This window comes from Leucopleurus acutus (assembly GCF_964270905.1).
Source record: "Leucopleurus acutus genome assembly, chromosome: 1".
Taxonomy (NCBI): domain Eukaryota; kingdom Metazoa; phylum Chordata; class Mammalia; order Artiodactyla; family Delphinidae; genus Leucopleurus; species Leucopleurus acutus.
The window spans coordinates 14,928,799-14,954,927 of record NC_139142.1 but is presented as its reverse complement, the minus strand read 5'-3'; the positions used below and the strand labels follow the sequence as shown (position 1 = coordinate 14,954,927).

Here is a 26,129-nt window from a genome sequence, read left to right as displayed (position 1 = left end):
GGCACAAAACTAGAGGAGAGCTGCTCTGAAAAGCTGGTGGTGCAGGGTGAAGATAAAGTTCCAATCCAAAGAGTGAACTATTCTGGGTGTGTTCACCAGGATTCAAACTCCGATATGGAACTTTCTAACTCTATTTTACCACGTTCAGATTTTATATATTAATATTCCATTTTATTACGTAACTGTATAATTTTATAAAAGGTAAAAATAGGTCTGGAAGAACAAAATCTATCCCTCTTTATCCTTCTCCATTATATTAGATTTATTTAAATTTAAAATAAAATTCATTTGTAGTAATTTGGTGCTTAACCGTTAAACCTAAAGATTATTAGCATCATATTAAAGAAGGCAATTTTAGAATTTCCTATCCAGTGAGATAAAGGAAGCCGGTGGGATGTCTCCCAATGTCAGGGCCCTGCCCTTCCGGTGCAGGCCAGATCCATTTCTACCCCCTACCCTGCAGCTCAGCATGTCCGGAAGACGATGAGCAGCTTGGGGACATGAGAGCAATCGCCAAACAGGAGCCACCTGACCCAGTGCAGTACAGCCTAGGAGTGGGGATCTACTCCCCAAGCCGGGTACACGCTCTGTGGTCCTAATCACCGTGGAGGATTCAGGGCCCAAAAGACAGTAAAGCAAAGGAAATGAAGGGTCAAAGGATACTGAAAAGGAAATTTAAATCACCTGAAATCTCATTGTTCAGAGCCAGCCACTGTTAGCACATTGCTATATATCCTTTCTGTCCTTCTTACTAGATACATTCCAAGATCTCCACAAATGGATAGTATCACTTTTTTATAATCAAGAAAAGAAAAACCAACATTATAAGAAGTAATTGAAATTTCTTTAGATGTTGGTATTTTAGGAATTTTGGTACAAACTAGAATCAGAGAAAGGCCTAGAGTTTCCACAAGAAATAGCCCTGGAAACCAGAGCTCAAATGAAAAATTCACACCAAGACAAAGAATGACCTTCATATGGTAAGAAAAGGGTCACACATTTTTAAGCACTTCATAAGCAGGCCATCGTTACAAGCACTATTTTCTACAATTTGGTTTGAAGAAAGTATCTTATAAAAAGAACCATTGCAGTCAGGTGCTATTTTATTCTAGGGAGGGCATATTTCCATGTTCTAGTGAGGCCTTGGGAGAGATTTACTTGTGAGTAATATAACTAGCGCAGGTACTAAAAAATATCACCAACAGGAGCCACAGAAAGTGCACAGAAAGATGTAAGAAAAATACCTAAATATCACAGGAGGCCTTCCATTCTTATGTTTCACAAAGATACCTTCGAGACACGCTCCGATGGATATGTCGCTGCCTTGGCTATCCTAAGAGGAGAAAGCGGAAAAGGAAACTCGGGCAGCAGATGCATAAGAACCACAATGACCACACCTACTTCCCTACGCTTGTGTCCCAGATAGGAAATGTTCAGAAGACCTATGCTGAAGGCAAAAAGTCTGCAAGGTATAAATGTACCTACCATCTTGTAAATACATATGAAAACAGAGTTGGGCTCCTTAAGGAACTCTATTTCAAGAGCACTTCCAAGAACAAAGCACAAAACAGGAATGTGTTTTACTACAACATTTTGGTCACAAGGACCTCAGCTTTTACGTTTCTTTGGCCTTTGCACAGCAGGGCAACCCTGGGCTTCCCCGCTCTTCTGGCAGAATTACTAAGATGCCTTTGGCAAGCCCAGTCTTCGTGCCACGCTTACCTTGGCAGGGTAGCTCTCTTCTCCATAGCCGTCCATTCTCTCTATCTCCTGCATGTATAGCATTTCAGCATCAGGAGCTGTCAGCCCTCTGCAACCCACAAGAAGTTAGTCAGATTGTTCACAAAACTAAAAAAATTTTTTACGAAAAGCTTTTGTAAAAAAACTACATATCAATTTGTCATAAAACAGTAGAAACATTTCAAGTTTCTAAGCATCTGTGATTAGTTATATCAATGCATCAGTATTTACTGAAAACCGACTGCATGCAAAAGCACTGTGCTGAATGCTGAGGGTTAGTTATGTAAGATCCTACCCCTTGTACTTTAGGCAGGTAAGGGGAAAGGCAGGAAATAAAACCACCACCTAAAAAAATCTTCAGTGAAAGCTAGAATTCTTTCTAAACCACCAAAGTATCAGGCAATACTAAGCACTGTGTGCTAAATTGCAAACGGTAAGTGCTGCAAGTAAGGGTTAGAAGATGGAAATCCTTCTTAGCTCCGGTGACAGAATTACAAGAATGGATGTGTAGGTAGGAAGGCACTCAACTGCATGGACATGTGCCTCTCCAGCCTCATCTTCTGCTGCTCTCCCACACCCACAAGGCACCCCACACTGCGACCATCCCAAATGCAGCATTTCTTTGAATATACCACATTCCCTCATGCCTCCGGGCCTTTGTACATGCTAATCCCGCTTCCTGGTATACCTATCACCCGCTTGTGTACCTGGTCAGTCCCTAATACCCTTCAAGACTCAGCCTACATGTCACTCCTTCTTTGTCACCTTCTGTGACTGCCCTGAGTCTAAATCAGATGCCCTTGCTCTGGGTAGAACCACCACATTCTGTGCACACCTCTCCCCCGTACCCATTATCAGTATCACTATTACTATTACCATGGGCTGTCCTGCCTATCCCTTAAGATGCCAAAGCAGGGAATACATTCTTTGATGGCAGATCATTGTTCTATTTATCTTTGTGCCACAGCATTGAGCACTCTGCCTCATACGGAATAACAGCACTAAACTATCTTTTCAGGAGATGCACAAATGAATGAGTGAAAATAACAAAAGATAGAGTGATGTGTGCCTGAGGGGTTAATTATGCTGAAAAAAAAAAAGGTTCATTTGGACAGCAGAAGGTAAAGCTGGAATGGCAGGATTTAACCAACTTGTGGGAAGCCTTTAATCCCAGGGGTAATGAACTTAGGCTGGGGGAAAGCAAGAAGAGATTCATGAACATTTGAGGAGAAGAGGGGAGACAAGTCAAAAGTGATATTTTAGGAAGATTAATCTTTTGTGAGTGACTGTATGGATTTGAGTGGGGACAGATTAAAGGCAAAAGGTTATTTTTAATGGGAGGGGGTGAATAATAGGTTATACTTAGACAGACCTGGGTTCAGATCCCACCTCTACCACATGTAACTTTGGGCAAGTTATTTAGTCTTTGTGAGCTTGATTTTCCCAATCTGTAAGGAGATAGTAACATTTACCTTAAAGAATGGTTATAAGAATTTAATGATATATAAAGTACTTGGAACTGCGTGGTATTTGGTTTAGAATAAAACCTAGCATTCTCTAGGACAGGGTTTTTGGACAACACATACAGATTCACTCTCAAAGAAAGTCACTTTCTGCCCAGAAGCAGGGGTCAGGGCAATAAGCACCACAGCTCTCAGCAGAGCTCCCCCAGAGGACAGAAACACAGCTTCCAAAGGTGTAAGGTGGGGGACTAGGGGGGCGGACACAAAAGAAAACATCACATCTGCCACATCACAAAAGAAAACACGTCTCCCTAATCTTGCATTAACCTACACAGGACTGAGTCACCACCAAAACCTTTAAGACATGGGATGAAGAACTGTCATCCTTCAGTGACTGCAGCTTTCCACCTCCTCAGTTTCATCAATGATAAAAAATAAATAATAAATGAGTTAATACGGGTAAGTGCTCATAAGAACACTTGGCACGCTGTGAGAGCTCTGCAAAGGTTGGCTCCTGGTAACTAGCAGTAGTAGCAGCAGCAGTAGTAAAGTTCCAAATTTAATGGTGTCGATGCATGGTTCAAATTCAAACAGGCATTAGTTCTAACCTATTTCCCCTTCTCAGCGTTACCTGTATTTCTGATGCAGTAAGGCCACTTTTTGGGTTGCTTCTTCCAATACTTTTTCATCTTGTAACCACTCCTGGAAAAAACATACTGCAGTAAGTATGCAAACAAATCACCCAAATTTCTTAGAAGGAACGTTACTGACTCTTGCCACCAGCAGGCAAAACCAGGGCTAGTGTTAATGTGTGCGAGCTTTGCTTAAGGACATAATCATGATCTTTCTAAGGAATTACGTGGCTTCTGCTCAGGAGCCAAAACACTTGCCCTGCCTTCTCAGTTCATCCCAGAGAAAGTTTCAGATGAGTTATTTCAGTTTGGTAACGTCATCAGCCAGTTCCAAGCCCAGCACATAACACCTTGTGCATTCCCTGGCTGGTTGTGTAGACGCTCGGAAGAGCGTACCACCTCCCGTAGTTGTTCCGACACACAGTTTCCCTGTCAGTTCCATCAGTAGTGACTTTAAACTGTAGAAGGCAGTATCTTTTTGTCATCTACTCTTTAATTTGCTGATGAGAAACCAAATCCATTTCAACATAACTCTGTCAGGTTTTGGGCCTTCAGTTAAAAGCAAAACCTCTATGTGGTTCCACAGAAGTTGGAAATCTGTCCCTCTCTTTAGACTCACAGCCAAACACAAAATGAATTTCTCTGGCTGCAGTCCAATGACCACAGGCCCTTCTGTTTCTGTGGGTTTACAAGGACCAGAAGACAACAGGCAAAGCATTTACACTTGAGCTGTTTATAAGAGGAAATTGATTTTTTAAACTCTATTCCCGCCTAGTAAGTCTACTATATGGACTTCATTTCAGGGAATATTAAGGGTATGGAAATAAATTGTTTTTAAAAAGGCCCAATGTCAAAAGAATTCTTACCACAGGAAGCAAGGCAAATTTCTGAAGAAAGTCCTGGGATTCATACTGATCAAAGTCACCAAAATCAGCTATATAAAATGACAAATATTCACATGTCAGTTATGCTTAACTGGAAGCAAAACTTGCAGAACTAAATTCAATATGCAGTATAAAGATGGTGTGCTTATGATTTAGAAGTCAAATTTGCCTTATAGCTTATAAAGTGTATACCTTTTTAAAAACATTAATTAGGTAGATTCATGTGTCTTGACTTGGAAAAAATGCCTTTTAATAAAGTGAAAAAAGCCAAGTTACAGACTATATATAAACCATCTCTTTTTTTGTCATTAAAAAACAAACAAAACCTACTTTGTAATCCTGTATGCTTACTTATGCACAGAAAAATGTCAGGAAGAAACCAAACCATTCATGGTAGTGATTATCTCTAGGGAAAGGAACTAGATCATCTGAATATGTTACAGCAAGATGTATTTGTTTAGAAATTTTTAATTGTTCAAAACATTGATAGTTCAGCAAAAAGCTTAGGAAAAACTAACTCTTAAAGCCAAAGACGACACTTAGGAAGCTTCAAAGTACCTTGAACAGGAATGTGGCGCCATGTGTATCAGGCATTTATTTGTCTAGAAATGACATATGTCTCCATGCCTGCTAATATCTGATGGAACTTTATTAATGATTCTTCTGATTAAATTTCAATTCCCAAGAGTAAATGCCAGTTATCATTTGAAATAATGCCCCATCAGAAGTCTTTCCAAAGTATATTACATACATGTAAATACATATAGATTAGACGTGAAAAATGACAGTTAATTCAAAAATACTTGTGAAATGCAGAACTATCTATTATGATTGACGATGTTCTATAACCTAGGACAACTGAGAAACCAAACAAATGACGTACGCTTAGAGTATAAGCGAACGTAACCTCATCAACCACATTGATCTTTCTTCTGAAAATATTAGCTAGCAGCCGATCAAGTTCCTGAACTAAAGGAATACACAGCTTATTAAATGCTATACATGTGTGTGCATATGTGTGTATTTCCTCTCTATTTTTGGTCTGTGCGCTCTGTTGACGTAACATGCTTAACCTTCCAGCAGCCTCGTATTTCACTGAAGTAATCCAAACTCATTTTTTTCCCCACAAGGAAGCCCCTTAGATAACAGAATATTCCACTAATATAAAAAACTACTTTATAGTAGTTATTTTCTATAAAGTCAGTTACTTTAAGAATCCCTTGCTGTTTCTGTTTAACATACATTTTAATCTGATAGATCTATTATATGATCAAGTGCCATTATTTACCTTGAACAGCCAAGCCTGCTAGCTGAATTGCTTGTTCTAATGTACAAGGAATGTTTCCTTCCAAGATATCCTTCTTCAGCTGCAGATAATACTGATACCTATTAAAAAAAAGGTCAATTTTTAAAAGTCAATATCAGTATTACCTCCACGTGAGACACAATGCATTTTATCATAATTTGGTAGAGGAGCATAACCTAGCCAAAACCTTAAGCTCAGATGATTTCGAAGAACGACAGGCACATCCTTGACCATATCTATACCGACACACACACACACACACACACACACACACACACACAATATAATCAATTTATTGAGTCACTTATCCTTAATTGTAGTTATTTGAAAGCTACAAGCTACAACCATCGAGAAGACAGCTGGTCATCTGTCTTATACCCTGTAAAAGTCTCTAAGTTTTGTTCTTTTTTGTTGGCGACATAGAGAATCAATGGCCAATTTTTACTTTAGAAACTGACTCGTAACTTGGTGATGTAAGACTTTCCTAGCCCTGGAGAGTAAAGCCAGAAAAAAAATGGTTCCGGACATTTCAGACCAGCCTTATATTAAAATATTCTTTGATGAAATACCAAAAAGAATAGTTTCTAAAATGCTTTCTTAATATTCTTGGGATGTGAGTTTACTTCTGTTTATGTTGTCAATATATAGGGTATTAGTTACCAGCACAAGCTTTAGTCCAGCAGACCTAGGTTAAATTCCAGATCTCTGATTTAGCAGTTTGCATGAACTTGGGCAAGTCATAATCTGTGGGTTTAAGTTATCTCTAGTAAAATGAGGGCACTGTCACCCCTTCACAAGGCTGAACATATCAAGGAATATATGTAAAGCTCTCGGCATAATACTAGAACATAGCTGGTACTTAATAAACAACTGATACTATTATCAGCAATCATCTACTTTCAGCCAGCCAGCGGTATTTCATCTGTACCACTTCTCCATTTCCATAAGCTCTATAGTGAAGATTTATTCTGCCTTCCTCTTATTTTTTCACTTAGGTAATTACTAGGGCCTACTATGCATCAAGCATTGTTCTAGATGCTGGGGATACGGTGTTGAACGAAGGTCCAGCAACTCTCTGCCAATACGGTCTATAGAACCATCTTGAATCCAGAATCTCTTCCAGGTTTGACATCTGTGAAGTTCAACCCAGTTACAGTTCACATTTGAATTCCCCTGAGAGCCCACCCTTTTAATCATTTCATATGTCCTTACATCATCCTATTTTAGCTACCTTTGAGGTTTCCATTCTTTGTTACCAAAAAGCTTGACCAGAACACCATCCTTTTAAACAAGGATTTAGATCCCACTTATCCCCTTCCACCTGCTAGTAGAACCCCCAGACTTCCCTCAATCAGCAAATAGAATGCTGGTAGCTCTGAGATCTTGTCAAAGAAGAAACCTTGAAACATTCTCCCAGGCAGCTCCTTTCAAACACCTAAAGAAGTCTATCTATTGAATATGCTGTCCACATATTCCACTCTAAATATTCTTGGTTCTTTCCTTAAATCAAATCACTGGAAAGCAGGTCCACCCTCTCGACTAATGCCTAGATTATGGCATATACATTCCTAACTGGTCTCCTGCCTATAGTCTTGTCACCTATAATCTACCTTCCATGATGGGCGCTTTGTAAAATGCACATTTCATCATTCCCATCCATTAAAATTCAAAAATGTCTGCCCCTGTTGATCTATGACTTTATGACTAGGACATTCCTTTTTTCAAGTCTCCGTTCTCCCCTCGAAGTAATGTCTGAAATTTCCTGAAAACATCAGTTGCTTTTACTATCCCCCCACTTTGCACAAGCTACTCCCTCTAACTAGAAAATTCCTTGTAAAGTCAAGTGAAAAGTCAACTTCTTTACACCCTGTTCATGTTCCCCACATCCCACCCCTAGGAATCCAGTGCTTTAATTAAAGCATGTATTATCATAATATACTGTAATTGTTCATTTACATAGACTGTCAGTTCTACCAGATTGTGAGCAACTCCTCCAGAGTAAGAGTAAAGCATATGCATTTATATATTCATCTCCCACAGTAACCAATATAATTCTCACATACCGTATTATATCTTCAATAAATGTTTAAATAAATGAGTCAAAGTGGTCAGTCACTGTTTATTCCTCCTGGCTTCTACTTCTCTCTTCAATATTTATGTCTCAGATCTGTTTTATAGCCAGCTCATGCTTAACCCTACAACCTGTTTCTAGCTTCTTTGGTTATCCACCTTCTTCCAAAAATTAACTCTGAACTCAGTACTTAAAAAGAATATTCCACAAACACAGGGCAGTACCAGGTTCTTACTATCTGCAAGGCATTGTGTTAGATATTATGCGAAAGGCAAAGTTAAAGAAAACATGGGTTTAAAATCTAAGGAAAAGACACGTACAAACATAACTGTAGTGAAAGGCTGTGACAACTGCCATCGTAAGTACAAGCAAATTCTAGAATAGTCTGGAGGAGGCAAAACTCATTCCACCCTGAGGGACCACAGAAGCTTTATGGATGAGGTGCCTTTTGAACTAAAATCAGATGAACAGGATTCCATATTTATGAAAGGAAGGTCTTGGACACAAAGGTGAAAAGGCATGCAGCATGTTCAGCACACTAGAAGTAGTCCAGCTTGGCTCGAAAGTAATGTTAAATGGGGTTAAAAAGATAAGGTAATGGTGGATTTTGAAGAATGTGAAAGGCAGGCTCAAGAATCCAAATTTGGTATAAACAAAAAGGTCCTACTGTATAGCACAGAAAACTATATTCAATATCCTATGATAAACCATAACGGAAAAGAATATTAAAAAAACAATGTGTATATATATATATATATATATATATATATGTATATATAACTGAATCACTTTGCTGTACAGCAGTAATTAACACAACATTGTAAATCAACTGTACTTCAATTAAAAAAAAAGAATCCAAATTTGATCCCTTGTTTTTTCTTTTGTTATTGCCAAGAAAAAAAAGAACATTTAGTTCCTCTATCCCACTCCTTAATACATTCTACCCTTGCTGCCTTTGTCCCTTTTAAGTGCACTTATTGGCCAAACTTTTCTGATCTCAAACACCTCCCCCACCTCCCCTTTGCCCCACACCTATGTACAGAATACTATGGCTACTGGTGTCAGAATTAGAAGGACCCTTCTACACATTTCCTTGAGGAGTAAACGCAGATTTTGTGACAATTTTTTTTAAATCTCCTCTCTCATTTCATTGTTACAAAGGTCAGAAAAAACTCAACAAAAACATTAAAGGTGACATCACTACAAGAAGAGTTCACAGCCAGGGTAAAAACATCATTTTTCCTTTGAATCATTCCTTCATACCCAGTGAACCCATAACTCATGCAACATGCAGTAAAGCACTGTGACACACCACATACCAGCACCTCCACGTAATACTGAGGCTAAAAATGCAGGGGCGAGAGGGCAAAGTTTAGCCTTATCTTCTGACTCCAACCTTAATTTCACCTTTTTAATTTCACTGGATTTCCTAGAAACAAACAGCACATTATTTCTTACCTGGTAATCTCCTGCTGCAGCTGTGAAACTGAAGGCACATAAAACACCACTCCAAAATAGACGGTAGGTTCCAATGCATATTTATCCAGCTGCTTCTTTAGAGGTTTTTCCAAATCTACCCACCGGCGCTGGTTTTGCTTGTTGTAGTACCAGAGGCTGAAGTAAGTGATCTGGAAAGAGGGAGAATCACTGAAGGAAGCAGAAATGTACAAAAGGATTTAATTGCTCTAATCCATGACCTGGGACCAAGTGACCGTCTCCTATTGCTTCTCTTCTCAGAAAGGGACCACAGCAAAAGCCGAAGGGGGGAAAAAAAAAGGAGGCAAGACCTATCTCTATCTAGATACTCATTCAGGAAATAGAGGCGAAAAGTCGGTTACGCTTGCAGACTGTTTCTTGAACCCTGCATAGAAAAATGTCTAGACATCAGAATGCAGGAGGTGCTACAGGATTTTACATAAGTTCAACAAAAAAACGTAAAATGTTTAGTTTTTAAATTATCAAAATACTACATTACCGTAATTAATATTTTATAATAAGCATAACTGGGGTTTGACCTAGTTGAATTCTGACTAGTGTTAATCCAACTTGTCACTACGCTCAAATTTGGCATCTATGAATAAATTATTTCATGTAAATACCAAAAATTCTAGTAATAAAGATGTAATTGCAACTTTTCTTTGCCCCCTGCAAAGTTCACTAGGTACAAATTTAAGCAACTGTAATGCTGTGGAGGTAAATACACACACACACACACACACACACACACACACACACCATGAGAAAAGCTATATACCTAAAGCAGTAAAATAACTTAAGTGTCTTACTCGGAGGTTTAAGAAAAATGCCCAGATATGAGCATTCAAATCTTAGTTGCTGTGTAATAAACTGTTCTAGTAAATCAATCCTAACCCTGGGCCTCGTCCACCTGAAAAAGTGCTAATGCACTTAAGGGTTGAAATGACAGCCCCAGGCCACTGCTAATATTTACCTCAAAAATCCATTTACAGATCAAGGCAATGGAAAAATCACTGCTTTGTTCTAGATTCTTAGAGTAACACTGTCAAATAGAACTTCCTACGATGATGGGACTGCTCTGTATCTGCACTCTCCAGTATAACACACATGTGGCTACTGGGGACTTGAAATGTGGCTAGTGCAGCTGAGGCACCAAATCCCCAATGTTACTTAATTTTAACTGACTTAAATAACCGCAAACATCTAGTGGCCATTATACTGGATAATATAGCTTTAGAGCAACAATAAAACAAGAACTAACACTCACACCATTTCTTTAACCTGTAATCCTCAAAAAAATGAGTTTTTAATTTACAGAGAAAAAGTGACCTCAATACTCAAACATGTCCTCGGGGGGCTTCCCTGGTGGTGCAGTGGTTGAGAGTCCGCCTGCCAATGCAGGGGACACAGGTTCGTGCCCCGGTCTGGGAAGATCCCACATGCCGCGGAGCGGCTGGACCTGTGAGCCACGGCCGCTGGGCCTGCACGTCTGGAGCCTGTGCTCCGCAACGGGAGAGGCCACAACAGTGAGAGGCCCGTACCGCAAAAAACAAAACAAAACAAAACAAAACATGTCCTCAATATTAATAATATCATCTTACAAGTTTTTACAAAGAAAGAACCATACCTTTAAAATGAGTCTATTAATCAAAGAAACTCAACAAGAGTGAGGAATGTATCCATTTTCCCTTTATACACAAACAGCTAGAATAGTGCAGGAATTCAGTAAATTTTGAATGAAAGAATGAATATTCTCCTGCTTCTCAGTTGCCACCCAAGTCATCACATACGAATGGAATATTTTGGACATCTACTATGTTGGACCAGGTTCTGTTCCAAGAACTAGAACAATATCATAGATTAAATCACCCCCATTACCTTATCAAATAGATACTTGTTGTGTGTGTTAAACTCTAAAACCAGTGTTTCTCCAAGTGCTGTCCTTGGACCACCTCTACCAGAATTACCTGGAGAGCAGTGAGCCCTACAGAGCTATTAAACTCTCAAGTAATTCTCGTACCCTTTAAAGTTTGAAAATCACTGCACTACAGCACACCGCCCCCCTCCAGTGTTATGTAGGAGATAGTCATATGAACAACCTATCCTTGAAAAGCTGTGTGGAGATCATTATTTTTGAAAATCCAAACACACTGTAATACAGCACAAAGTCTGAGTCCTACTGTTGTTATTTTCTGAAGTTATGATTATGTTTATAAAATAAATTATATGTTACCTGTAGGAAAAGAATAGTATCACATTTTTGGAAAACAGGTACTATTCCTATTCCTTCTTTCTTCTGAACTGCAACTTACAGAAAAGAAAAATCTGGTAACAGAAAGAAGATGTTGCTAAAAGTCCAAAGTCCTGGGTTTAATTTCCAATTGCTCACTGTGAAGTGGAAAAGTCAATCAGTACAATTCGGTTTTCTCAAGTGTAAAATAAGGTAATACCTCCCTCATAACTCCATCATGAGACCTAAATGTGAAACACATATGAATGCATTTTGCCACTAGAAAACCACTATATTTATAAAAGATGATTTAGTTTCACCCACTCTGCTAAACACCAACAAAATCGATTAAAGACCCTGACAAAAAAAAACTTTTCTAATTACATTTATTTGGATTGATTACAACACAATACATTTCTGTTCATTGTATTTATGTTTTGTGTTCTACTTTAGAACTAGGCTGCATGTACCATGTTTGGTCTATAAAACATACAACTGCTATGCACTTAATTCAATAAATATTTATTTTTTGCCATAAACACAGAAGACTGGATATTCTTTAGAATCTAAAACTGTTTTGGTCATAACAGTATATCACTTTTAATCAAAATTAAAAGGTCTTAAAAACACTCTTTGTAAACATTACTCTTCCCTTTAAATCTAGTTGGGCCTGAATCCTCCAAACACAAAAATTTAAATAGAATTATAAAACTATAGGTTTATTACATAATTTGTGGCTGCACCTTTTGTGAACTGATCATGATATACAAAAATATCTGAATAATCTGCTGGCATTCTAAAAATAAGCACATTCTAGAAGAAATAAACTCTTAAAAATCTGCTAAGTTTGTTTATTATAGCAATGCATTTATTATGCCACATATGGATAGAAAATCAAGAAGTACATTTGTAAAATTGCATCATAATTAGCTTTTTTATTTACAAATTATATACCTTATAAAGGAGTATCAAGAACTTTGTGCAAACAGCTGAATATAGATTTGGCAAATTATTTATTGATTAGCTATTTTAGTCATAGGAAAGTCTAAGATTTTAGACATTTGAACACTAACCCACTTTATGTTGTAGTAAAGTATTTGCTTTGGTACCTGTCCCTGTGTTCAAGTTCTCTCTTAAGTGGTAGTTCAGGCTAGCCAAAATAAAGTTTATATCTTAAAAATACTTTCAAGGAGGTATCATATTTCTAAAATTGCTCCAAGAAATGTTTATATACATATGAGTAACTAAAATCTCATAATATTATAACCCTTGGACTCAATGCTTTCTTAGAATTTCTACACATACATACTGAAATAACAACATCTGATTCCAGAGATTTTATAATATAATATGGTTTGTTTCTAAGATGAGTACATAGAGTTTGAGCAATAAAATGTTGTAATTAAATTTCGTCAGGCATAGAATTTTCTGTATAAGTCCACTTTGGGGTATTTGTCTTGGATGACAACCTTGAGAAGCCGGATAATTAATTCTCTCCCCCCACAAAAAAATTTAAACCTATCCATAAAGAAAACAAAGGGGGAGAGGGAATCAAAGACACGTAGAGAACATTTCCTTCCTCATTCTATAGGCCAGCATTATCCTGATACCAAAGCCAGACAAAAGACACCACCATAAAAGAAATTTATAAACCAATATCCCTTATAACAATAGGTGCAAAAATCCTCAACAAAATACTAGCAAACTGAATCCAACAGTATACTGAAAAGATTATACATCATGACCAAGTGGGACTCAACCCAGGAGTACAACATAAAACAATCAATCAATGTCACATATTATTGACATGAAGGGAAAAAAAACAACCATCTCAATTGACACAGAAAAAGCATTTGACAAAACCCAATACTCTTTCATGATCAAAATACTCAAACAAGGAATACAAGAGAACTTCTTGAAAGCATTTATGAAAATCCCCAGCTAACATCACACTGAATGGTAAAAGATTGAAAGCTTCTCCCCTAAGATCAGGAACAAGGCAAGTATGCCCATATTCAACACCACTAGTCAACACTGTACTGGAAATTCTAGCCAAAGCAATTAGGTAAGAAAACGAAATAAAAGCGTCCAAACTGGAAAAGTAAGAAGTAAAACCATCTCCATGCACAGATGACATGATCCTATATATTTTTAAAACTCCCAAAAGAGCCCTTACCAAAAAAACAAACAACAACAACAAAACTACTAGAGCCAATAAACTCAGCAAAGTTGCAAGGTTCAAGATCAACATGCAGAAATCAGTATGGATTCCATATACCAGCAACGGAAAATTCAAAAAGGAAATTAAGAAAACAATTCCATTTATAATAGCATCCAAGAGAATAAAATACCTAGAAATAAATTTAACCAAGGAGGTGAAAAGATGTGTATACTGAACAATACAAAACATTGCTGAAAGAAATTAAATGGAAAGATATTCTGTGTTCACAGATTGGAACACTTAATATTGTTAAGATGGCAACACTACCCAAAGTGACCTACAGATTCAAATGCAATCCGTATCAAACTTCCAAGAGCCTTTTTCACAGAAATGGAAAAGCCAATCCTCAGATTCATGTGAACTGCAAGGGGACCCAAATTGGCAAAACAATATCAAAAAAGAACAAAGTTGGGAGACTCACACTTTCTAATTTTAAAACTTACTACTAAGCTACCATAATCAAAACATGAGATACCAGTATAAGGAGAGACGTTTAGATCAGTGACATAGAACTGAGTCCAGAAATAAATCCATGTATCTATGGTCAACTGATTTTCAACAAGAGTACCAAGACTATTCAACGGAGAAAAAAACAGTCTCTTCAACAAATGGTTCTGGGACAATTAAAGATCCGCAATCAAAAGAATGAAGCTAGACCCTGACCTCACACCATAAACAAAAATTAACTCAAGCTGGATCAATGACCTAAATGTAAGGACTAAACCATAAAACTCTTGAGAAGAAAACATAGAAGTAAACTTTCATGACCCTGAATTTGGAAACAGATTCTTAGATATGATGCCAAAAGTATGAGAAACAAAGGGAAAAACATATTTGACTTCATCAAAATTTAAAACTGTGTGCATCAAAGAACCAAATCAAGAAAGCAACAAGACAACCTACAGAATGGGAGAAAATATTTCCAAATCATATATTTGATAAGGGTCTAGAATCTAGAATATATAAAGAACTCACACAACAACAAAAAGACACACAACTCATTTTTAAAAACAGGCTAAGGACTTCGATATTTCTCCAAAGAACACAAACAAACGGCCAAGAAACACACGAAAAAATGCTCAATCACCAGTAGTGAAAACCAACCCAGAACCACGATGAGATACCATTCCACACCCATTAGGATGGCTATAACTTAAAGCAGAAAATAAGTGTTGCTGAGGAAGTGGAGAAATTGGAACCCTTGTATATTGCTGGTAAGAATGTAAAGTGGTTCAGCTGCTATGGAAAACAATTTAGCAGTTCCTCAAAAAATTAAACATATAATTACCATGTGACACAGCAATTCCACTCCTATATATTTTCCTGAAAGAACTAAAAACAGGCACTCAAACAAATACATGTAAACACATGTTTATAGCAGGACTGTTTGCAGTAGCCAAAAGGTGGAAACAAGCCAAATGTCCATCAGTAGATGAAAAGATAATTATGGAATATACATACAATGGAATATTATTCAATCATTTTTTTAAAAAGTAGACACATGTTACAACATGGATGGACTTCAGAAACATTATGCTAAGTGAAAGAAGACAGTCACAAAAGGTCACATGTTGTATAATTCCATTTAAAGGAAATATCCAGAATAGATAATCCATAGAGACAGAAAGTAAACTGGTGGTTGTGAGGTGTGGAAGTAGGGAGGAATGGGGAGTAACTGCTTAATAGGAAGAGGATTTTCATTTAGGGTAATAAAATTGTTTTGGAACTAGATAGAGGTAGTATTGTGAATGTACTAAATGCCATTGAATTGTTTACTTTGAAATGGTTAACTTTCTGTTGTGTGAATTTCATCTCAAAAAAGATATTTTTGAAGATCAGAACCACTCAAAATCAAATACACAATTTTAAAACTTTATTTTTAGATGTTTAAATACATCATATTCAGTGTATTTGAAAAAGTCTAAGGGGAAAAAAATGAACCAGAAATAGATGAACCTAGCTACGGGTTAATTATATTTTCTACTTTCTAATATCTATACTTAGGTCAAGATTTTGTACAGTTTGACAAATACCTGGCAAACTCAACTATCTGAACATAAATGAAAAACACTGAATAAGCAAAAATGTGTTTGAGTAATGAAAAATTTGTCAAAGCAATAAAGTATATGCCCTTGACAAAGAAGAAATTTCTCCTTCCTCTTTTACAGAACTTTTTTTTATTTTATTTTACACATACTTGTAATGAGTTTAGTAATCTGGTTATCCAATTAAAAGCAGATTAAAAGATGACAAATTACTGAAATCCCCTGGCAGTCCAGTGTTTAGGATTCTGTGTACTTTCACTGCCCTGGGCCTGGGTTCGATCCCTGGTTGAGGAACTAAGATCCCATAAGCCTGCAGTGCAGCCAAAAAAAAAAAAAAAAAAGACAAAGGGGAAAGACTTGTTAAGTAGCATGTTGGCAGCAGCAGGAAGTGATGGCTAACACTGTTTCACCAAGAGAGAACACATACAAACAAAAACCCTTTCAAAGGAAGTTAGAAAGAATTACAAAGGCAAAGTAGCCTGGAGTTATTTTTCAAAGGAACAAATAACTCTAAACATTAATTAGTCATGTATTTAATAACAACCATTGTTGCTAAAAATTATTCAGTGTCCTTTTGTAGACACTGAGGGGTAGAGAAGTTTATAAAGTTTTCTAAAAATTGGCATTATAAATAGTTTGAAAAATAAAATAAATAAATTTATTTAAAAAGGGGGCTTCCATGGTGGCGCAGTGGTTAAGAATCCACCTGCCAACGCAGGGGACACGGGTTCGAGCCCTGGTCTGGAAGGTTCCCACATGCCGCGGAGCATGCCGTGTACCACAACTACTGAGCCTGCGCTCTACAACCCGCTAGCCACAACTACTGAAGCCTGTGCACCTGGAGCCCGTGCTCCGCAATAAGAGAAGCCACCGCAATGAGAAGCCCACACACCGCAACAAAGAGTAGCCCCTGCGCACCGCAACTGGAGAAAGCCCGCGCACGGCAATGAAGACCCATCGCAGCGAAAAATAAAATAAATAAATTAAGAAAAAAAAAAAGTCTGGACCAAATAGTTCTCCTTAGTTATAAGGCAAAGTTAGTTATTTCATTTCCCAAATATAGTTAGAAAAATAACTTATTTTATATACAGCTTTACAGTACTTGAGCCAACTGTGGTTTCATTACTTCACTTGTAAGTTCAACCATATTTTCCAAAGCCATGAAAGATATTTCAGTTTTTTGCTGTTTGGGGAACTGCTGTTATTTCTATTGATGTTTCCTCCAGGGGGCTATTGCAATTCCCATAGCTGCCACTAGCACGGTGTAGTGCCAAGAGCACAGACTGATGGTCCAAAGGCTTTCGGCTTCTGAATCCTGGCTCCACCACTGACCAGCTCTTGAGCAAGTCACTTCCTCACTGAGTCTCAGCTTATCCATAGGGAAAATGACACGGACTCTGCCTTCCTCAAAACGTTGTGGTAAAGTACTTTGCAAGTTTTAATTGTGCTGATAAACTTAAAAGCACTCAGAACATTTGCTATGAGTACATTAAATTTAGCAGATAGGATCTCTTTAGGTGTGTCTGAGAAAGCAGAACAAAACTTGAGTCAGTTATGCTTCTTCCATGAAAATAAAAATGTCCAAATAATAGTCAAACTAATGTCTTCCTTTTATTTAAAGTTACCAGGACCTTTTACTTATTTATTTTTTAAATACAAAAACTTTGGTATAGACAGGCTCCCCTGTGTGCCTTAAATTTCAACTATTACCAGTCATTACTTGATCTAGATGTTTCCTCAGAATCATGTTTTCTCTTCCTTGAGTCCAAATTTTTGGGGTTACGCACATCCTGTATTGTTTATGGGCTTGGTTTAATTGTAATAAAAATTTCCCCATAGCGGGGCTTCCCTGGTGGCGCAGTGGTTGAGAGTACGCCTGCCGATGCAGGGGACACGGGTTCGTGCCCCGGTCTGGGAAGATCCCACGTGCCGCGGAGCGGCTGGGCCCGTGAGCCATGGCCACTGGGCCTGTGCGTCCGGAGCCTGCGCTCCGCAACGGGAGAGGCCACAACAGTGAGAGGCCCGCGTACCGCAAAAAAAAAAAAAAAATTTCCCCATAAACCAGCCTTTAATAACTGGCTTTTGGGGGACGTCCCTGGTGGTCCAGTGGGTAAGACTCCACGCTCCCAATGCAGGGGTCCCAGGTTCGACCCCTGGTCGGAGAACTAGATCCCACATGCATGCCGCAACTAAGAGTTCACATGCTGCAACGAAGATCCCGCGTGCCGCAACTAAGACCCAGCAAAAATAAACAAATATTTTTTAAAAAATTTTAAGATAAACATTAATAATATTTATATGTAATATAAATATTAAAATAAATATTTAGAATAAATACTTAAATAATTCTTTTTAATGGTTTTTGGTTCATGCCTCCCACCACTCCTAACTACCCAGTACCTTTCCCAATAAGAAACTTTACCTCCACTTGGCTTCTCTTTCTCACAGCTCTCTCTACTCCCACTGTGACCAAATCAAGCTGACTTGACCTGTGGGGAAACTCATTCCAATTGAAGCCTCTAAATATCTGAGTCTTCTAGCATCCTCTAGATCAATCCTCAATTATCATTGAATAATTTTTGTGAAACTGCCTCACTGTCATGTTTGTATTCACCCTTTCCTATTTTGTTCTGAACAAACATATCAGGAGTTTTCATAAAGTTATTCAATGATTTTTCCATAAAAACAAAAGTTGCACAGTTACAAAACTTGGCTTCTTTCCAGACACAACATAGTTGACTTACTTTAGAAGAACTAACATGTACTCTGAAAACAAGGTGATTTTGATAATTCAGCTTTCTGTTCAGATGAAAAGACAGTTTACAAATTTTAGAGCTTGGATAAAAGGTGCAGTACCCCAAATCACAGTCATTTAAAGAGACACCAGCTATTATAAGCAGGTCCAAATCCTGTCAGAATGTAAACCCTTTCCAAATCCAAGTAATTTCTTGTCTAATTATTTTAAGAGTCTTTTTAGTTGTACTATTTTTAAAGTAGAGGGACATACAAATTAGCCAAAGGGTTTTTTAAGCCACTGATGCACTGAGTTTGATAAAAGTTAATCCCATATAAAATTGCAACTATAATTTTATCCTGATGCTTTTCTTAGACTAGGCAGAAGTCAGAAGACTTTTCATCAGGAGGGAGATGAGAGGAGACAGCACTAGATAAAGCCTATCCCTGGCAGAGATCATCTAACAAGGGCAGTTAACAAGTATTAACCTAATTCAAGTCTAGAGCTCACCTCTACACGGTGTGTGCCATAAATAATGAAGCACTGCACTTCTTCCTTTTGACAGATACTGTGATGGTCACAATGCCTCAAAGCACACAGTATTTTTTTTTCTTTTCTGTTTAATTTCAATCCAATTTCTTCTATCATTGGTTAAATAATACATTACCTATTTGACAGTCAAGGTTACAATATACAATATCACTGTACTCTACACATATGAGGATTCAAGAAGATGACAATCAAAAGTACATCTTAGTCTTGAAATTATACTGAAACTTATTAAACTGAAGCCCAAGTAACTGAAGTCCTTAAATGGCCAGATTTTGTTGTTGTTATTGGAGCATTTAACTTCCAGGAAAAAAGTAAAACGGTAAGCCAATTTCTTGAAAGTCCAGGACGTGAATTGGGATCACTATTTACATAGAGGACTGCTCACAGCTTTTCTACTTACCATCCTGGACAGTAAGATGCTATGAAGAAACAATGATCCTGAAACACAATAAGATCATTCTTCAAAAAATATACTTTCTAAGAAAAATGGACTAAAGTCTTAGAAGGATTCATCTTTTCATTCAATGAATATTGATTGAATACCTACTGTGAGTCAAACACTGTTCAGGGTGGTAGGGATACAGCACTGAACAAAAGAACACAATTCCTGCCCTCAAGTAACTTACATTCCAGTAGGAGGAGAAAGACAAGCAAAATTATCTGAGAAGTTAGATACTGATAAATGCTATGAAGAAAGATATTCAATTATAAAATTAAAATGTCAAACACGTTTTTACAGAGTAAGCTAGAATTAAACAGGAAAATTTAGTACATATAACATTTTACTACACAAAAATGAGAGAAATAACAGATGTTACTGCACACACTTTCAACATCAAAGGTTGATGTTCTCTATTTGTACTACCACATACGAGGTCACTTTGTTTAGGACCCACGAAACTGAGGGTAAAACAGAGCCTTCCATTCTTCAATCATTTTAGTTAACTAGTTTGTTATATTGCAGGATCATGTCTTATATGCCATTCCAAGAAATGAATTAGTTAGATTTCTTTTTGTTCAAATCTCCTAAATTTGGGTCTTTTGGGGCTTGCTTATTAGCTTAATTCACAAATGCCTGTGTTTTAGGGCAATGAATAAATAGTAGCTGTTCTCTTTTTATTGAGAGGACAGTGAAAAAAACCAGATAACCTCAGTCTAATTTGGCCCATATTCCAGTTTTTATATTTCAATTAAGTCACAGGAAAAAAATACTTTTCATGTTTTCTTGAACTCAAGTCGTAGTTATTCCTTCTATCTTGTCTCATCATAGACAGTTAGTAGTGTGAGCAATATTTTTAGAAGTTGGAACCACACAATATAAAAATGAAAAGAAGGGCTGAAATGGGTATATTTAGGAATAGCTGCTTATTTTTCTGACATTCACGTTTCTCAGGTTAAAATTATAGCTGTTTTATGTTATACAGAAATGGTTATGGGGAATTCTCTGGTGCTCCAGTGGTTAGGACTCCGTACTTCCACTGCAGGGGGCACAGGTTCAATCCCTGGTCGGGGAACTAAGATCCCAGACCACACATGCTGCAGAGTGTGGCCAAAAAAAAAAAAATTATAACCCCCCCCCAAAACTATAAATGAATATGGGCCTTATACATTTCAAGAAAGAATCTAGTCACATTTAATATCTATTGCCTAAAAGAATATTACCCAACATATTTTCCATTGCCTTAAAAAAATATATGTATAGCAGCTCCACTGTTCTCAATAGTATTACCATGAAAAAGCTGAGGATGATAAAATCAGGGAAATTACTTTCGTGGTTAAAATCCTAAACAGATACACATGAAGAAACTCATAGACTTCTGTTACTAAAAGCTGTATTTGTTTTTTCTTCATCAACCAAAATTTGCAAATCATGGTTTCATCATACAACAAATAACTTTCTATCTCACATAATTACGAGGTGGTTTTCTACTTATAGCAAATATTTCTTCCAATACTCCAAGAAAAGAGTAAAACTGTTTCCCTTTTTAACATACAAAAGCTACTTCCCTTTTCTATCAGTAATATAAAGTTCCATCTAATAAAGGCCACACTTAAGGCTTTAATGGATTTGCTTTTATATGCTCCTCATTGAGGATCAAGGAATGGGGTGGGGGGTTGGAGGTACATAACTCAGAAACATACATTCGATATTTTTTAATTGTTTAAGTACCATAACACCAGTTACATTTTATTAGAAGTTCTACTTAAAAATACGTAAGATATTTTCATTACACTTAAAAGTAGAAGAGGATGAACTACCATTAATATGTATGTGCTATCAAGTGTAATAGGAATTATTCTCTATTATTCTATATCCAATTACCCTATATTCAAGGTATATAATGATAAAAGTCTCAATTAAAAAAAACCAGATGCAAAGGTTAAATGATAGAATCATGACTTGCAGAAGAGGAATTAAAAGTGGAATAACAATTTATAGTGGCCCTGTCCCCATGCTCATAATTCACAGATGGTAGAACGGAAACACTCGGGTGGTGTGAACTGCCGTAACAGGTGGAAATAATATCTGTGTGCACAGCAGCTAAATCACAGTGATCCAGTTCCATCAATAAAGGCAGCAAGTGCTTCAACAGGCTCACTGGTTCTACCACTTTTTCTTGTCTGGATGCAGATTCTGACTCTAGAAGCTCCCAAGTTCATCCAACAGCAGTGCAACCAGATCTTGCTTTGGAAGATGTCTCGGCAGGGAACTCTCCTGGGGTGTATTTCATCAAACTGCTACTTCCAACTCTGCCAGGAAACAAGCTCGCAAAAGGCTTCCTATCAAACAGCTCTGCCCTCAGCACTTCAGACATTCCCAGCCGTGTCTTGCGGCCTAATCATGATTCATGTTCCTTCTCAGACTTATCTTTCTTTGCCTGATGTGACTTCAAAAACATATTTTAAACAAAATAAATTGTAGTAGTAATTAAAATAAAAGATAACAAATCTCAAGAGTACTTTAAACAATCTCCATCAGATATGGGAGGCTGCACTGTGCCAGGCTGTCCTTAAGGGCACAGGCTCCGTGGCAGGCCACCTGTCACTGGCCCAAGGTCACATACCGGGAGGAAAGATGCTGATCAAGAAGGCAGAAGAAGGGGCTTCCCTGGTGGCGCAGTGGTTGAGAGTCCGCCTGCCGATGCAGGGGACACGGGTTCGTCCCCCGGTCCGGGAGGATTCCACATGCCACGGAGCGGCTGGGCCCGTGAGCCATGGCCGCTGAGCCTGCGCGTCCGGAGCCTGTGCTCCGCAACAGGAGAGGCCACAACGGTGAGAGGCCCGCGTATCGAAAAAAAAAAGAAGGCAGAAGAACTAGTCCCATTGTGGTCTCTGCCACATAACCATGAGCAAGTTACTTAACAACTCTTTGTCTCTGTTCACCATCTGTAAAATTAAGATGGATATGAGTACCTCACTCATAGGATTGTTGGGGATCAAAATAAGCAAAAACATTAAAAGCACTTAAAACAATGTTTCATATGCAATAAGTGCTCAAGTAATATTAACTCTTATTATCAGAGTTTAATTCCCCTTATACAGTATAAAATTTCATATTACATCTTCTGTAGTATAGAAAATTCTACACTTAAATGCTTCCTTCACTAATGGGGCTTTCTCTTTGGCAATTTTTCTTTCTCTTTCTTTCCTTTTAAAATAAATTATTTAAAAAAAATACAATTGGATTGCTTTTCTTTAGAAAAATGGCAATGGCTCAAAGGAAAAGTAGAGCGTCGTTGAGGGAAAAGTGTTAAACCTGCAGCTGAAAGACCTGAACTCTAGCTGGGGGCTGTCACTTACTAGTTGCCCCAGCCAGGCCCAGGGGGTACTGTAAGGGACAGTGAAGTCCGCACTCTAGCAATGGGTCACAGATATTGAACAAATAATAATATGTAGTTTTAGATATAGTCTTCATTATTAAACATGCTTCACTTTTCTTTCTGTTATCCTACTGCAATATAGAATTTAGAAGTGTTCTTTTCCTTAAGTCACCATTCAAACATAAATCTGACTTCAAAATACGTGCCAGAAATAAAAGTACAAACAAATATGCATTTGCAAAATATGGGTGAGAATTAAGGTTATTTTCTAGATGATTCATTCCAAACTCTGGGAAGAAGAGAAAGGGTATTATAAGGAATATCTTTATTCTCAGTGGTATAGCTGTGAACTTAATTGGCTGACTTAATGACAACACCTTGAGTCATTTTTCTCCAATCCATCTTTCTCAGTAAATTATTCCAACCAATGAACAAATCTACATGATGCAAAAGAAAACGGAAATGACTAAAGAAAAATAACTCTATACTTCAACAAGTGACCTGCACCAGGACCTCCCCTTGGTCTGGACACTGCCCATTTTTGGTCCACTCCATCTCTGAGATGGTGGGAGGAGGAAGGAAGTCAATTACCTCAGGATTAAATTAAATATGCATAAAGCATCTAGTACAGTGCTAGGCACCTTGTCAGTACCCAACAGAAAGCTATTGTTACTATCCCGTATCATATATGAAAGAAACAAAATCCAGAGAAGTTGGTTTCCTTGGGCCACACAGGTAGTGTACAGGGATTTGAACCCATATTCAATTAGCACCAAAACGCCACCTTGTTGCCTACAAAACCCCGTGCTTTGCCAACTGCAGTTGAATTTGATGGTACAAAGTTCAATCTGCTAAAAATCCACTTGATATCGAAATTAATTTGTCAAGTCAAAGTCTGAGCCGTCTAAATAATTGTAACATGACTGAGCAAAGACAAGTTGTTTTTATATTCACAAGGAAATGAGCTGTTTCCACCCAGCATGAAATTACTTGTGTATTTTCTTAGCCTGCTCAGTTAAACCTTGTTCAAAATAACACACTCTGTCCTATTTATAAATAAAAACTCTGCACACCTGTTAGTGATTTCATTTGGATGATCTATATAAGGTGGCACAAACCCTTGATAGAAGTTATTTCTATAACATGCTGCTACTTCTCATATAGGATTTGTGACATGCGTGTTTCTTCTAGTGAAATTAACATCTTTTTCTTTTTCTTTTTTGAAATTAACATCTTAAGCTGATTCTTTTTTTTTTCTTTAATTTATTATTTATTTGGTTGCACTGGGTCTTAGTTGTGGCAGGCGGGCTCCTTAGTTGTGTCACGTGGGCTCCTTAGTATGGCATGGTTGCAGCATGCATGTGGGATCTAGTTCCCTGACCAGGGATAGAACCCGGGCCCCCTGCATTGGGAGCACTTCGCTAGCAGGGAAGTCCCTTAAGCTGATTCTTAAGAATTTAAATTGCCTCTGGGTATCCTGTCAGTTCATTAAAATATAAATCCAAGTGACATTTATTTATGAACAAACTGCTTGGAGAACCAAATAGGAAAATATTTGCTAAACCAACATATTGTTAAGGCAGTGATATGAGCAAAGGCTTTGTTAACAGAAAAGAAAATGCCATGTTCAGGTAGGCTGTGTGTCTGACAAGACGAATGAAATACAGCGCTCAACAACTGGCCAGGGGAATTGGTTAATGCGTGAAGGAAATATGAGTCATCCATTCATTCACTGGAGAACTGTCACATACCTACTGCCTAGGTGGGCACAAAGGTGCTGTTTGGCAGGGAAGACAGACTTGGATCTACCATCAGAGGTACAATAAAGGAACTACCATTCACAACCTCCTCCCTTTCCTCCTTGAAGGGAGATTTTTTTTCCTTAACCTTAATTGTCCAAGTGAGGAAATGAATACCCCATAGGGCCTTTCTTGAGATCTAAAGATAAAGGCCATTCAAAACAGGCATTTGCAGGGGAAGTGGGGGAGGAGCGATACTTCAGAGGCAAATTATTTTCTTAAAAATATGAAGGTCTTGAATTTTTCACAAATTTTCCATCCTACCACCACCTTCACTCTGGAGAAAAGAAAGATTAGGGAAGAAAGATCCTGTTAAGCGAAGAGAAGGGGAAAGATTGCCTCACGCAAGAGGCTTCTAGGCCCACAGCCTGAGCTCACAGACGACTGAAAGAGGGGTGTATCCAAGACCCACATGAAGTTGTATGCAAAATTCTGCATTTTGATCACAGTCTCAAAGGGGTCCATGTCATTTATAATTTTAAAAGTTCAAGCAGAAGTGACAGATACAAACTCAAATTCTGGCTCTTCTGCTGTACGATTGCCCAGATTTGCATAGCAAATCACCCAATTTTTCAGAACTTCTGTTTCCTCCTTTTAAAATGGAAAAAATAATGCCCAACTCATCGTGAGGATTAAATGAGATAAGGCACGTCAAGCTTCCAGCATGACAACGTTCATCCACCCGCGAGGAGGACAGCAGAAAGCTGTTAGAGTGTCTAGCATTATAAGGAATTAGATCTGGAACCATATACACCAAGAACAATGGACAGAACTTAGAGCCCCTAAAACACCGTCAGTTCCCCATGTCTGCCATTTTGTAACAACTCACAAACCTCCCCATATGAGCATATTCATCTCCATTCCATATGGTCATGAGACCACACTATTTTTTATTTATTTATTTTTGTGTGTGTGTTCACTTACTTTAATAACACTACATTTACCATGTTATCACCATGGAATGTAAATTCAGGTTAGACAAGAGAATTTCACAAGTACAACAAAGCATTCTGCAGTATACCAAAGTTGGTGTAATGTCTGACCAAACCAACTTGCTCATAAATCACTTCCATTACAGGTAATTTATTTAGTTTAACATTTCAGAGAAAACAAACAGACTGCACACATTTAAAAAGTAGTTTTCATTTACCTTTG

At 37.8% G+C, this 26,129-nt stretch overlaps 1 protein-coding gene across 3 annotated transcripts in view; it reads right to left on the bottom strand.

Moving 5' to 3' along the window:
- PTPN21 (protein tyrosine phosphatase non-receptor type 21) overlaps positions 1–26,129 on the bottom strand; it is a 71,182-nt gene that overhangs the window by 32,392 nt on the left and 12,661 nt on the right. For all 3 annotated transcript variants that reach the window (XR_014326713.1, XM_082853637.1, XM_082853638.1), the window contains 6 exons: positions 9,555–9,724; positions 6,008–6,105; positions 4,702–4,769; positions 3,835–3,905; positions 1,723–1,810; positions 1,245–1,333 (listed from right to left, as the gene is read on the bottom strand). Coding sequence is in view for 2 of the 3 variants with exons in the window: in XM_082853637.1 (XP_082709763.1) it covers positions 1,245–1,333; positions 1,723–1,810; positions 3,835–3,905; positions 4,702–4,769; positions 6,008–6,105; positions 9,555–9,724 (584 nt within the window). In the remaining variant the exon portion in view is untranslated. The remainder of the gene's footprint in view (positions 1–1,244; positions 1,334–1,722; positions 1,811–3,834; positions 3,906–4,701; positions 4,770–6,007; positions 6,106–9,554; positions 9,725–26,129) is intronic.